Genomic DNA, 13,656 nt, shown 5'->3' with positions numbered 1-13,656 from the left:
GAGCACCGAGGGCACAGCTCTGCCATCTCCCATCCTTCATGAGCAGCTCTGCCCCATCTCCCATCCTTCCTTCCTCTGCTCTTGGCTTGGCAATGTCCTTTGAACTTTGTTTTTAAGCACGTAGGTCTGTGTCGGGAGCGGGGTGGGGGTTTATGGGAGACAAGGAGGCTGCTCTGGTGTGTTCAGACCCCCCCACTGCTAAAGGGTTTTACAGTCCCACATCGCAGGTTTGGAGCTGATAATCCCCTCCCAAATTCCCTGTGTTGGCCAAAAACCACCTCCTGCTGGGCACCCCCCGGCTCCCGGCGGCGTGGAGGCAGAGCCCTCCCCTCCTCATCCAGATCATTTGACACCTTTTCAAGGAGAAAATTTCCGTCTCCTTCAGCCCGGCCGCTCTTTGTCTCCCTCCTTTCATCGCCAGCGGAGCGCGGCGTTTCCCTGTACCTGCCACGAGGAACTGAAACCAGCCCGTGCCCCGGGCACGGCTCAGCCCTGAGCAACCTCGGGAGCTATTCTGGGGCTAAACCCACTTATTTTGGCCAATTTGCTTTCCTAGGAATGTTTTAGAGGTGTAACAGCACCTCCGCTTCAAACTCCTGCCGCGCAGCAAACGGTGCGGGAGGATCTGGGGAGGGGACGCTCCCAAAAGGGTCACGCATCCCATGGAACACCACTCTTTTTGCCCAAAAAGACGCTTTCTGAGCCTATTTTCCCTGTGAAACGCTGCTGAGTTTGCCGAGCCCTGAGGAGGGATTTTAAATTCCAGCGGCGCGTGACCCCGTGGGGAGGTGGCGGTGGAACAGCTGCGGGACAACGGGCTCTCCCACGCCGAGACGAGGATTTAATTAAAACAAAGGCGATTAAACCCGCCGGGGGTCAGGCGTCCCTCAGGTGACATCCCCACCCCTCGCGGCACCCGGAGGACGGGGCGAGCACCTTCAACCCTCGTCTAAAATAAGAATGAAAGGCAATTGTTCCAGCTAAACAAATGAAACCCTTCAGAGGGAGGAATCAGCCCCCCCCCCGAGCGCTGCGCTGGCACAGCCCCAGCTCGGCTCCGGTGTCGCCCTGAATATTTCACGGCGTGGGTTTAAGGGTGACCGCTCGCATCAGCGTTTCGTTGTGTTAACGGGAAAGCGAACCCCACCCCTGGGCTTCTTAGAAGCCGCCGCTCCCCCCGGGGGTGTCTCGGGGTTCGCTTCCCCCCGCACCGATTCCCGCTCCCCCGCCGGGAAGCGCGGCCGGACCCCGCGCACGCCCAGCCCGGAGGTGGGATTAAGCCGGGCTTTGGCTGATCCCCTCCCAGCGGCCAGGCTTTATAAATCCCCTCGTGCCAGCCTGCGCAGCACCCGAGGGTGCTCCTGGGGCCGCCGCGATGGCCCAGCAGCGCCGTGTCCAGCTGTCGGTCCAGCACCCCACCAGCACCGTGTGCGTGCTGGGCACGGAGCTCTCCCTGGATATTCGATGGTAAGCGCAGGGAACGTCCCGTCTGCTTTCGTAACCTCTTTTATCCCGCTGATCAACGAGTAAAAATAGCCCAGAGCGGGGAGGGGGCGATGCTACTTTCGGGGGGTGTTGCCAGGGGATACCGGGGAAGGGGATGCTCCAACTATCGCCGCCGCAGCGGGACAGAGACCCCTCCCGGGGGAATTTTGGGCTGCAAAAAGCCCCTGTGGCAGCTTTAACGCCGAGTTTCACATCCTGACCGGGATCCACCCGAAAACTGATAAATATTTCCGTGTTTTGGAGGGATGTGGAGAGCGAAACCATCGCGGCGGGGCCGGCCGGGCGTCACCTCCCGCCGCCGTTTCCTTGGCTCCAGCCCAAACAATTCGGGAGCTTTTCCAGCAGCAGGTTTTACTTTTAGTTCCCTTTAAAACCCGGCTCAGGCCGCAGCAGCTTGGGGGGGTTTATTTTCCTGAACGCCTCCAAACGCCCTGCTGGGAGCATCCCGGCCTCTGCCGCTGGCCCCGGGGTGGGTTTTCTCCTCTTCCCGAGGGATGGATCCATGTTTTCCTTCTCCCGGGTCAGGATTCGCGCTCCTGGGCCCATTGCCCGCGGCCTCTTGCGGAGTGAAACGAGCTCCAACCTGCCCAACCATCGAAGTTTTGCTTCATTCTTAAGGGATGTGGCCAGTCAGGGCTCGTTGCCGGCAGAAATGCGAATATTTGGGATGCCCGTGGCAAAAATCCACCCCAAACAGCTCCAGGGTTGTGCTGGGATGGGATAACTCAGGATTTCTCACAGCTGGGCTTCACAGCCCAATGCTTTGGGTAAAGGAATGAAATGAAGGGAAAGTGAAAATCAAAAACTGAAACGAAAATTTTTCCCATGAGATGTAAATAAACCCCAAGAAATTAAATTAAAAAAAGGTAAATGTTAAAATTTCAAAATACAAAACTGAAGAAATTTGAAAGTAAACATTAGAAAGGAAAAAAAAGATTAAAATGAAAAAATTGTCATAATTGCATTTTTTGTGGCATTTTGCAAAATTTCTTGTCACAGATATTGTAAGATTTGGGGCATTTTGGGGGGATTATTGCCATGAATTTTATGGGATTTGTTGCCATTTCCCATTAGGGGACTGGTTGCATTTTCAGCACTTCCTGCAATGGGATATCTCTGGATTTTGTGCCTATTGAGGGTTTGCTGCCACCAAGATCCCGAGGTTTGTTCCCGTTGCCTTTTCCAGGGCTCGTTGCCTCCGGCAGGACTTTCCCTAATCGCCTTTGGTGGGATTTGGTGCAATTGCCTTTTCCAGGATTGGCTGTAATCCCATTTTGTGGGATTTGGTGCCCATTGAGGGATTTGGTGTGACTGCAGGGTCCAGAATTCGTTGCATTTTGTGTGACTTGTTGCAGGATTTGTTCCATATTGGAGGATTTATCCCAATTTCATACCTCAGGCCTTGATAAATTTACATTTTTGGGGAGTAGTTCTTTTTTTCAGGACTTTTTGCCGTTCTAAATATTGGGATTTGTTCCATATTGAAGGATTTATCACAGTTTCATATCCCAGGACTTGTTGCAGTTACATTTTCTAGGATCAGCTGCATTTTCCAGGACTTTGTGCCACTCTAATTTGCAGAATTTGCTGCACTTTGAGGGATTTATCACAATTATACACCGCAGGACTCTTTGCAGTTGCGTTTCACGAATACTCATGAAGAGTTTAGGAATATAGTCAGGTCATGTGGGAAGAAAATTAGGGAGACAAAGGCACAATTTGAACTCGATCTTGCCACTTCTGTCAGGGATAACAAGAAGTGCTTCCACAAATCCATCAATAGAAAAAGGAGGGGCAAGGAAAACCTCCGTGCTTGGTTGGGCAGGGAGGGAACAGAGTCAGCAAAGATGAGGAAAAGGCTGAGGTGTTTTACAGCTTCCTCACACCCGTCCACAAAAAGGGCTGCAAGGAGGACCTGGGATACTCCAGGGCTGTCAGCCTGAGCTCAGTGCCTGGCAAGGTCGTGGAGCAGATCATCCTGAGTGCAATCCCAGAGCACCCACAGGATGGACAAGGGATCAGATCATCCTAAGGGAAATCCCACAGCACCCACAGGATGGGCAAGGGCTCAGACCCAGCCAGCAAGGGTTCAGGAGGGGCAGGTCCTGCCTGACCAACCTGAACTCCTTTTATGACTAAGTGACCTGTCTGGTAGGTGAGGGGAAGGTGTGGATGTGTCTGCCTGGACTTCAGCACAGCCTTGGACACCATCTCCCATGGGATAATCCTGGAAAAGGCTTGGACAAGGGCACTCTGGGCTGGGTCAGGAACTGGCTGAGGGCCGGGCTCAGAGAGTGGTGGGGATGGAGCTGCATCCAGTTGGGATCCATCACCAGTGGTGTCCCCAGGGATCAGTGCTGGGCCCAGTCCCGTTTAACATCTTTATTGATGATCTGGGTGAGGGGATCGAGTGTGTCATTAACAAATTGCAGCTGACACCAAGCTGGCGGGGTGTTGATGTACTGGAAGGCAGGAGGGCTCTGCAGAGGGCTCTGGACAGGCTGGATCCAGGGGCTGATTCCAACGGGATGAGGTTCAAGCAGGCCAAGGGCCGGGTCCTGCCCTTTGGCCACAACAAGCCCCGGCAGTTCCAGGCTGGGCCAGAGTGTCTGGAGAGCAGCCAGGCAGGAAGGGAGCTGGGAGTGGGGATGGACAGGGAGCTGAACAGGAGCCAGAGTGTGCCCAGGGGGACAAGAGGGCCAATGGATCCTGGCCTGGATCAGGAAGAATGTGGCAGCAGGAGCAGGGACTGAGCTCTGGTGAGGCCACCCCTGGAGTGCTGTGTCCAGCTCTGGGCCCCTGAGTTGAGGAAGGCCCTGGAGGGGCTGGAGCAGGGCCAGGGAAGAGCAGCGAGGCTGGGGAAGGGACTGGAGCACAAGTGCTGTGAGGAGAGGCTGAGGGAGCTGGGGGTGTTGGGGCTGGAGAGGAGGAGGCTCAGGGGAGACCTCCTGACTCTCTGCAAGTCCCTGCCAGGAGGGTGTAGCCAGGTGGGGGTCGGGCTCTGCTCCCAGGAAGCAGCAGCAGGATAAGAGGGCTGGGTCTTGAGCTGTGCCAGGGGAGGTTTAGGTTGGATATTGGGAAGGAATTCTTACAGAGAGTGCTCAGCCATTGGAATGGGCTGGGCAGGGAGGTTTGGAGTCATCGTCCCTGGAGGTGTTGAAGGTGAGACTGGATGTGGCATCAGTGCCATGGGCTGGGAACCACGGCGGGGTTGGATCCAGGGTTGGGCTGGATGACCTTGGAGGTCTTTTCCAACCCAGTTGATTCTGTGATTCTCTGATTTTCCAGGACTTGTTGTAATTCTTAATTGCAGGATTTGTTCCATGTTGAGGGATTTAGCCCAATATCCTATGACAGGGCTTGTTGCAGTTGCATTTTTCAGGACTTGCTGCAATTCTAAATTGCAGGATTTGTTCCATGTTGAAGGACTTATCCCAGTTTCATATCCTAGGCCTTGTTGAAGTTGCATTTTCCATTGGTAATTGAATTTTTCAGGTCTTGTTTCCATTCTAAATGTCAGGATTTGTTCCATATTGAAGGATTTATCCCAATTTCTTCTCAAAGGGCTTGTGGCAGTTGCATTTCTCAGGGTTATTTGCATTTTGCAGGACTTTTTGCCCCTCTGAGTTGCAGGATTTTTTTCCATATTGAAGGATTTATCCTACTTTCATATCTCAGGACTTGTTGCCATTGCATTTTTCAGAACTTGCTGCAATTCTAAACCTCGGGATTTGTTCCATATGGAAGGGTTTATCCCAATTTCATATCACAGCACTTCTTACACTCGCATTTTCCAGAATTAATTGCATTTTTGCACCACCTGTTGCTATTCCAAATGTCAGGATTTGTTCCATACCGAAAGATTGACCCCAAATTCACCCCCCAGCACTTGTTGCCATTGCGTTCTCCAGGATTAGCTGCATTTTTCAGGACTCAGTGCTGCTCTAAACTGCAGGATTTGTTCCATTCTGAAGGATTTTTCCCAGTTCAACACCCCAGCACTTGTTACACTTTCATTTTTCAGGATTCATTGCATTTTGCACCACTTGGGGCTGTGCTAAATGTCGGGATTTGTTCCATATTGAAAGATCTACCCCAAATTCACCCCCCAGCCCTTGTTGCACTTGCATTTTCCAGGGACAATCCGCTTTTCCCTCTCCTTGCCTCACAATTCCTGGCACCCCACCGGCCTCCCTGCCCACACCAGGGTTTCCCCTCGCTGCCCATGACCAGTATTCCAGGAATCCCCCCGTGGGGCTCTCACTGTGCTTCCCACCCCTCCCAGCTCCGCTCCCAAGGACGCCGTGGCCTTCCACGTGCAGGGCACGGCGGGCGTGAAGCTCTACGTGGTCCACGACTCCCAGAGCACCAAACTGCCCTCCAGCGTGTGCCGCTGGCCCCTGGACACCCACGAGGTGCAGGTGGCCATGGACACCGTCAGCAAGGACGTGGGGGACGAGAAGGTGGGTGCTGGGGCTCCAGTGGGGCCGGGGGTGTGCCAGGATGGTGCCGAGCTCCTGGTCCTCCCTGCAGGTCAGGATCTCCTACTTCGGGGAGGACGGAGCGGTCCCCGTGGGCAGGGCGACGGTGTACCTCACCTGCGTGGGTAAGTGGGGGGGACACCCCCAAACCGTGCCCTCCTGGGGGGGTTCTGAGGAGGACACCCCCAAACTGTGCCCCTGGGGGGGTTTCCCCTCGGCCCCATGGTCCCTGTTCCCGCAGAGGTCTCCCTGGACACCGACATCAGCCGCAGCGGAGCCGTGAGCAGGACGCTGCTGGACAAGGTGGGAACGGGGAGGGCACACCCTCGGGATCGGGGGGAGGGGTGGGGGTGGTGGGTTGGCCCTGGGGGGACCCAGGTACCCCCCAAAGCTGTTCTGTCGCTGCCTCTGCAAGTGGACAGAGGAGAAAGCATCACAAAGGGTCGGGGGCCGGGATCAGGACTGGGAGAGATCCCTCCCCGTCACCTCCTGGGAGCCAGACCCAGACTGGGGACAGGAATTGGATTATTGCTGACAAAAGCAGAGCAGGAGAATGAGAAGTGAAACCCACCCTAAAAACCTCTTCCCCCCCCCCACCTCCTTCCCCAGCTCTCCCTCCTCCCTCCAGCGGCGCAGGGAGACGGGAATGGGGTTGGGTCGGTCCATCCCACGTTGTTGCTGCCCCTGCTCAGGGAGAGCAGTCGCAGCCCTTCCCCTGCTCCCTGGGGTCCTTCCCACGGAGACAGTTCCCCGGGGACTCCTCCAGCCTGAGTCCGTCCCATGGCAACAGTTCTCCAGGAGCTGCTGCCACGGGGGTCACTTTTCCACGGGGTCAGTCCTTCAGGAACTGCTCCAACACGGGTCCCCACAGGGCCACAAGTCCCTCCAGAAAACCTCTCCCCAGGGATCCATGGATCCTGCCAGGCCCCTGCTCCAGCCTGGGCTTCCCACGGGGTCACAGCCTGTCCTGGGCATCCCCCTGCTCCATGTGGGCTCCTCCCCAGGCTGCAGGTGGATCCATGATCCATCCTGGGGTGCAGGTGGATCTGATCCATCTTGGCCTTCCCCGGGCTGCAGGTGGATCTGATCCATCCTGGACTGCAGGTGGATCTGATCCATCCTGGACTGCAGGTGGATCCATGATCCATCCTGGCCTTCCCTGGGCTGCAGGTGGATCTGATCCATCCTGGACTGCAGGTGGATCTGATCCATCCTGGACTGCAGGTGGATCCATGATCCATCCTGGCCTTCCCTGGGCTGCAGGTGGATCTGATCCATCCTGGACTGCAGGTGGATCCATGATCCATCGTGGCTCTCTCTGGGCTGCAGGGGCTCAGCTGTCTCTCCCTGGGCTTCCCCATGGAATCTCAGGGGAATCCCAGCTCTGGCCTCTGGAGCAGCTCCTGCCCCTGCTCCTGCCCTGGGCTCTGCAGAGCTGTTCCTCTCACACATTCCCGTTCCTCTCCTCTCTGCACTCGATTCCATCTGCACAAGAACCTTTTCCTCCTTAGCTGTGTCATCCCAGAGGGGTTCCCACCATCCCTGCTGGGCTCAGCCTTGGCCAGCGGCGAGTCCATCCTGGAGCAACTGGAATTGGCTCCACGGACACGGGGGAAGCTTCTGGCAGCTTCTCACAACCCATCCCCTAAACCCCCTCTGCCAAACCCTGGGACACCAACCTAGCATGAGGGGATTGTGATGACATCCCCACCCTGCTTTGTGTCCCCCCCAGGACAAGTGGAAGTGGGGTCCTGACGGACACGGGGCCATCCTGCTGGTCAACTGCGACCGCGACGATCCCAAGGCCGAGACTCCGGATAACCGGGACACGGAAATCCGCTCCTACGATGGTGCCCCCGCGCCCCAAAGAACCCCTCATTCTCCTATTTTTCCTCTCAATTTTCCTTCCTAACACCCTTTCCCCCCCAGACCTGAAGGACATGTCCCAGATGGTGCTGAGGACACGAGGACCCCGCACCATCTTTGCCACCCACCGGCTGCTCCTGCACGTGGATTTCAGCGACGCCGACAAAGTCGGAGTTTTCTACGGTGGCAGTGAGTGCCCAGCATGGGATTGGGGGCACAGACCCCCCAAATTACCAGGGTCCAGGCCAAACCCTTGCAGCAGAACAAGCCTCACTCCTGCAACACCCCCCTGTGTCCCATGGGGGCAGGTTTACTCAATGCACGGGGGGATTTTTTCCACCATGGGGTTAAATATGAGTTTTTGGAAGGTTTTGGGCAAAAAAAGGGTTGAAAGGCTGCAGGAAAGGGGGTGACTGTTTGGGGGGCTTGTACTCACAGACAGTGTGGAGCTGGAGGAGTACAAACATGTGCTGGGGCGCTCCAAACTCTCCTACACCGTCAAACCCAGCCGGCACCAGGAGGAAAGTGTCTTCTACGTGGAGGGACTCGCTTTCCCTGACACCAGCTTCTCTGGCCGGGTGGCTTTCCACGTCACGCTGCTGGAGAGCCCCGAGAAGGTACCGCCTGTGGGGGGTTGGGAGGAGCCAGAGCAGCAGAAGCAGAGCCCAGACGGTGTGTCCCCCCTCCCAGGATCTGCTGGAGACCCCCATCTTCACCGACACCGTGGTTTTCCGCGTGGCCCCGTGGATCATGACCCCCAACACTCTGGCGCCGCTGGAGGTCTTTGTCTGCAGGTGGGTGTTGTTGGGTGGGTGGCCGAGCCCTGTCTGGTGCCGGATCAGCTCCCACATCCGGTGTTTCTTCCCAGCACGGGTGACAATGAGGGTTTTGTGGAGGCCGTGAGGGCCGTGGCTGAGAAGGCCCAGTGCCCGCTCACCGTGTGCCCGCTGGTCGAGAACCGCCAGGACCGCTGGATCCAGGTGGGTGCGGGGGGTGCCCACCCCACCCTCCACACAGCAGCTCTGGGAGGGCTCTCCTCCACCTTCTCCATCCCTTCTCCAGGATGAGGTTGAGTTTGGCTACGTTCAAGCCCCTCACAAGACCTTCCCCGTTGTCTTCGACTCTCCCCGGGACAGGGAGCTGAAGGATTTCCCCATCAAGAGGATCCTGGTACCCAGCCCCTTCCTCCTCCCTTCCCAGCGAGGCAAAAAGCTTTGCAAACCCGTAAAAAGGAGGATAAATCTATTTATTTCTTGCATTTTTGGGCTGGGAAGAGCCAGCCTGGGGTGATTTGAGAGCACTGCACTTCAGGTGCTCACAGCTTAATTTCTTCAGTTGTCACAGAAGCTGCTGAGCTGGGAGGGACCCACAAGGCTCGAGTCCAATGGTTCTGATCTCCTCCCTTTTCCCCTTCCAGGGCCCTGATTTTGGTTACGTGGCCCGACAAGCTCCGGAGGGAACTACCAGCCTCGATTCCTTTGGGAATTTGGAGGTGAGCCCCCCCGTAAAGGTGCGGGGCAAGGAGTACCCCCTGGGCCGCATCCTGGTCGGGAGCAGCTTCCCCAGGTGAGACACAGGACGGAGGAAACCCCCCAAAAACGGGGTTTTATGCCCAGTTTGAGGTTGGTTGTGGGCAGAGCATCCCCTTGGGCACCCCAGACTGTGAGTGCTCCCCTCGCCCCCCAGGTACGGCGGCCGGCGGATGGCGAGGGCTGTCAAGGATTTCCTGGTCGCCCAGAAGGTGCAGGCGCCTGTGGAGCTGTACTCGGACTGGCTCGTTGTCGGCCACGTGGATGAGTTCCTCAGCTTTGTCCCCGCTCCTGATAGGAAGGTAATGGATCCCGAGGGGGGGGGGAAAAGTGTGGTGGAACCTTTATAACCCCCCCAAAAACCCCTCCCGTCTCCCTCCGCAGGGATTCCGGCTGCTCCTGGCCAGTCCCAGCGCCTGCTACCAGCTCCTCAAGAAGAAGCAAGAGGAGGGATATGGAGAGGCTGTGATGTTCCAGGGTAAGGGGAGGATGGAAAACGGGGGTTGATGGGCTTGTTTTCCCTTTTTCCTGCAAAATTTGATGGGGGGAAGGATGTGCCCTGAAAGTGGGGGCAGAATTGAGTGGAGTTAATGAAAAGTTGCATGGATTTGATTTCCCGGGTGGGGCTGGAGATGCCGGTGCCCCTGAAATGGGGGAGCTCCTGGATCAGCTGGCAGTTCCATCCCAAATGTTCTGAGGAGGAATTCCTGCCTGGCTCTCCGTGCTGCAGGGCTGGAGGAGGTGCACAAGCCAACAATAAACGAGATTCTGGCCGATGAAGGACTCCGGAAATTCAATTCTTACGCCCAGGTGAGGAAGGGGAGCAGGGGGCTCCTTTCCACCCTTCCCTCCATGTCCTTCTGTCCCTCCATCCCTCTCTCCATTCCTCCACCCATCCCTCCCTCCATTGTCCACCCACCTCTCCATCCATCTCTCCATCACTGTCTCTCCATCCATCCATCCCTCTCTCTGTCCCTCCATCTGCCCACCCATCCCTGTGTCCACCCCTCTATTCCCTTGTCCATCCACCCACCCCTCCCTCCTTCCATCCCTCTGTTCACCTCTCCATCCCTCCATCCACCCATCCCTTCCTTCCGCTGCCTGCCCATCCCAACACCCATCCCTTTGTCCCTCCATCTCTCCATCCCTTTCCCTCTCTTTATCCCTTGATGTCTCCATGTTCTTATCCCTCCACCTCTCCCTCCCTTTGTCCATCTTTCCCTCCCTTTGTACCTTGACTTCTCCACCCTTTTGTCCATCTCTTTGTTCCTCCATCTCCCTCTCCCTTGTCTCTCCATCTCCTCATTCCTCTATCTCTCCATGTCCTCATCCCTCCGTCTCTCCATCCTTTTGTCCATCTTTGTCCCTCCATCCCTGTTTCCCTCCCTTTGTCCTTCCGTCTCCCCATCCCTTTGTCTCTCCTTCCCTCCATCCCTCCATCCACCCACCCATTCCTCCCTCCTTCCACCCCACTCTCCATCTGCTCCTCCCTCCGTCCCTCCAGCGCTGCATCAGCTGGAACAGGGATGTGCTGAAGCGGGCGCTGGGCCTGGCCGAGCCGGACATCGTGGACATCCCGCAGCTCTTCCGCCAGAACGAGCTCTCCGGTGACGCCGACGCCTTTTTCCCGGACATGGTAACCACGACCCCCCCCGGCCCTGCCCTGCCCCCCGGGGGGTTTGGGGTGGCCAACCCCGCTGTCTGTCCCTGCAGGTGAACATGCTGGTGCTGGGCAGGCACCTGGGCATCCCCAAGCCCTTCGGGCCCGTGGTGGGCGGGCAGTGCTGCCTGGAGCAGCGTGTGCGGGAGCTGCTCGAGCCCCTGGGCCTCACCTGCACCTTCATCGATGACTATTTCTCCTACCACGTCCGGCTCGGGGAGGTCCATTGTGGCACCAACGTCCGCAGGAAGCCCTTCGCCTTCAAGTGGTGGAACATGAAGCCCTGAAGTGGCTTCGGCACCAACCCTCCTCCTCCACCTTCTCCTCAAATCCCACCCTCACCCCTGCAAGTGCCTTCAGTGTTCAAATTAAAAACAGGCCGTGGCTCCTTCAGAGTTTGCTGGGGGACATTTTCTGGGGGTCGTGGCTCTCCCAGCACAGGAATTAACGTTCAACTGGTTAAACTGGGAGGGGAAATAGTGGTGAGTCGGGTTGCAGAGTCCCTGTCCTGCTGCGAGTGACAAAATGCACATGGGCACATCCCACAGGCACAGATCACCATGGAATCATGGAACAGTTTGGGTTGGGAGGGACCTTAATGCTCATCCCATCCCACCCCCTGCCATGGTCAGGGACACCTTCCACCAGCCCAGGCTGCTCCAAGCCCTGTCCAACCTGGCCTTGGACACTTCCAGGGATGGGGCAGCCACAGTTTCTCTGGGCAGCCTGTGCCAGGGCCTCACCACCCTCCCAGGGAAGGATTCCTTCCCAATATCCCATCTATCCCTGTCCTCTGGCAGTGAGAAGCCATTCCCTTGTCCTGTCCCTCTATCTCTTGTCCAAAGTCGCTCTCCAGCTCTCTTGGAGCCCCTTCAGGCTCCGGAAGGGGCTCTCAGGTCTCCCTGGACCCTTCTCTTCTCCAGGCTGAACAATCCCAGCTCTTCCCGCCTTTCCCCATCTCAGAGCTGCTCCATCCCTCTGATCCTCTTGGTGCCTCCTCTGGATTCTCTCCAGCAGCTCCATGTCCTCCCTGTGCTGTTCCCAGGGCTGGAGCAGCTCTGCAGGGGGGTCCAGAGGGGCAGAATTCCCCCCTGCCCTCTGCCCACGCTGGGGATTAGCCCCGGCCATGGGGAGGTTTCTGGGATGGGACGCGTCCAGCCCAGGAGCAGAGCCCGACCCCCCCCCGGCTCCCCCCTCCTGTCAGGGAGTTGCAGAGCCAGAAAGTCCCCCCTTTTCTCCAGGCTGAGTCCCCCCAGCTCCCTCAGCCGCTCCTGCTGCTCCAGCCCCTTCCCAGCTCCCTTCCCTTCCCTGCACACGCTCCAGCCCCTCCGGGTCCTCCTTGTCCGGAGGGTCCCAGCGGTGCCCCCAGGGCTGGAGGTGCCCCGGCCGTGCCCAGCACAGGGACGGGCCCTGCCCTGTTCCTGTGCCCTCCCTGGGCCGGGCCCAGCCCGGGGCCATCGGCCTCTCGCCCCCCCGGGCACACCCGGGTCGTGTCCGGCCGCTGCCACCGGCACCCCCAGGGCTTTCCTGGCGTTCCAGCCTGGAGCATTCCAGGGGTTTGTCCTGACCCAGGTTCAGGACCCGGCACTTGGCCCTGTTGATGCTCCCCCTTGTCCCTGAATCCAGCCTGTCCCGACCCCTCTGCAGAGCTCCTGCCCCCCGGCACATCCACATTCCCTGGATTGGGGTTGGCCGGGAACTTCCCGGGGGTGCGGGGAGGGGACACACGGACACCGGGGATGCTCAGGGATGGGGATGCTCCGGGATGCTCAGCGGGACTCGGAGCCGTTCCCACGAGCCTCCGGATGCACCATCCAACCAACCCCTTACCCACTCACGGAATCCATCCCTGCCCGAGGCCGAGTGGGATGTTGAGGGTTAGAGAATTCCAAGGTGGATCCACAGCCCTTCCCTTGTCCATGATGGAGTCACCCCCCCACACACAAGGAACTCCCACACATTCCAGAGTTCCCACCCTGCGGAATGTCAAAGGGACAAATTGGAGCAGGAATATTTGGGATGGAGGCTGGGGCCACCTGATGGAGCAGGAATTTTTGGGATGGAGGCTGGTGCCACCTGATGGAAGGGATTGGGGTTCTCAGGGGGAGGAAAAAGCAGCAACTGCTCGTGGGGCCTTTGGGGGAAAGGAAGGAAATGGGAAAATCCCAAATGGAATGGTAAATTTCAAGTTTTAAGTAAAAAGCGACTATTTAAAAAAAATATATATTGAAAGTAAATTTTTAAAAATTAAAAAATAAGAAGTAAAAATGAAAAAAATTGAAAGCAAATGGTAAAAATAAAAAAATTAAAAATGTTAAAAATGAAAAAATACGCAAATAAAGTTGAAAATTCAAAAATTGAAATTAAAAATTGAGATAAAAAATTAAGTTTAAACATAGAAAAGTCAAAATTAGAATGTAAAAAAGGAACAAATTAAAAATTACAGGAATTAAAAAATAAGAAATAGAAACATTACAATGAAAAATAGAAAATAAAAAATAAGTTAAAAGAATTAAAAAAGAGAAATTAGAGCTAAAATGAAAAAACTAGGATAAATTAAAACATAAAAGCAAAAATAGAAATGAAAAATTTAAAAGTAGCAATAAAATTAGAA

General features: G+C 56.3%; 1 protein-coding gene across 1 annotated transcript; it reads left to right on the top strand.

Moving 5' to 3' along the window:
• Positions 1-1,329: 1,329 nt before the first annotated feature.
• On the top strand, positions 1,330-11,435 carry LOC116797478 (protein-arginine deiminase type-1-like). Its single transcript, XM_032709056.1, has 16 exons — positions 1,330-1,467; positions 5,792-5,969; positions 6,040-6,112; positions 6,229-6,290; positions 7,720-7,837; positions 7,917-8,042; positions 8,292-8,470; positions 8,544-8,647; positions 8,722-8,833; positions 8,916-9,023; positions 9,271-9,419; positions 9,540-9,684; positions 9,767-9,860; positions 10,113-10,192; positions 10,887-11,018; positions 11,096-11,435. The coding sequence occupies exons 1-16, from the start codon at positions 1,376-1,378 to the stop codon at positions 11,327-11,329; spliced, it is 1,986 nt and encodes a 661-aa protein (XP_032564947.1). The 5' UTR covers positions 1,330-1,375; the 3' UTR covers positions 11,330-11,435.
• The last annotated feature ends 2,221 nt before the right edge of the window (positions 11,436-13,656 follow it).

The sequence above is a fragment of the Chiroxiphia lanceolata genome, chromosome 22 (genome assembly GCF_009829145.1).
Source record: "Chiroxiphia lanceolata isolate bChiLan1 chromosome 22, bChiLan1.pri, whole genome shotgun sequence".
Taxonomy (NCBI): domain Eukaryota; kingdom Metazoa; phylum Chordata; class Aves; order Passeriformes; family Pipridae; genus Chiroxiphia; species Chiroxiphia lanceolata.
This window is presented reverse-complemented; position numbering and strand designations above follow the sequence as displayed.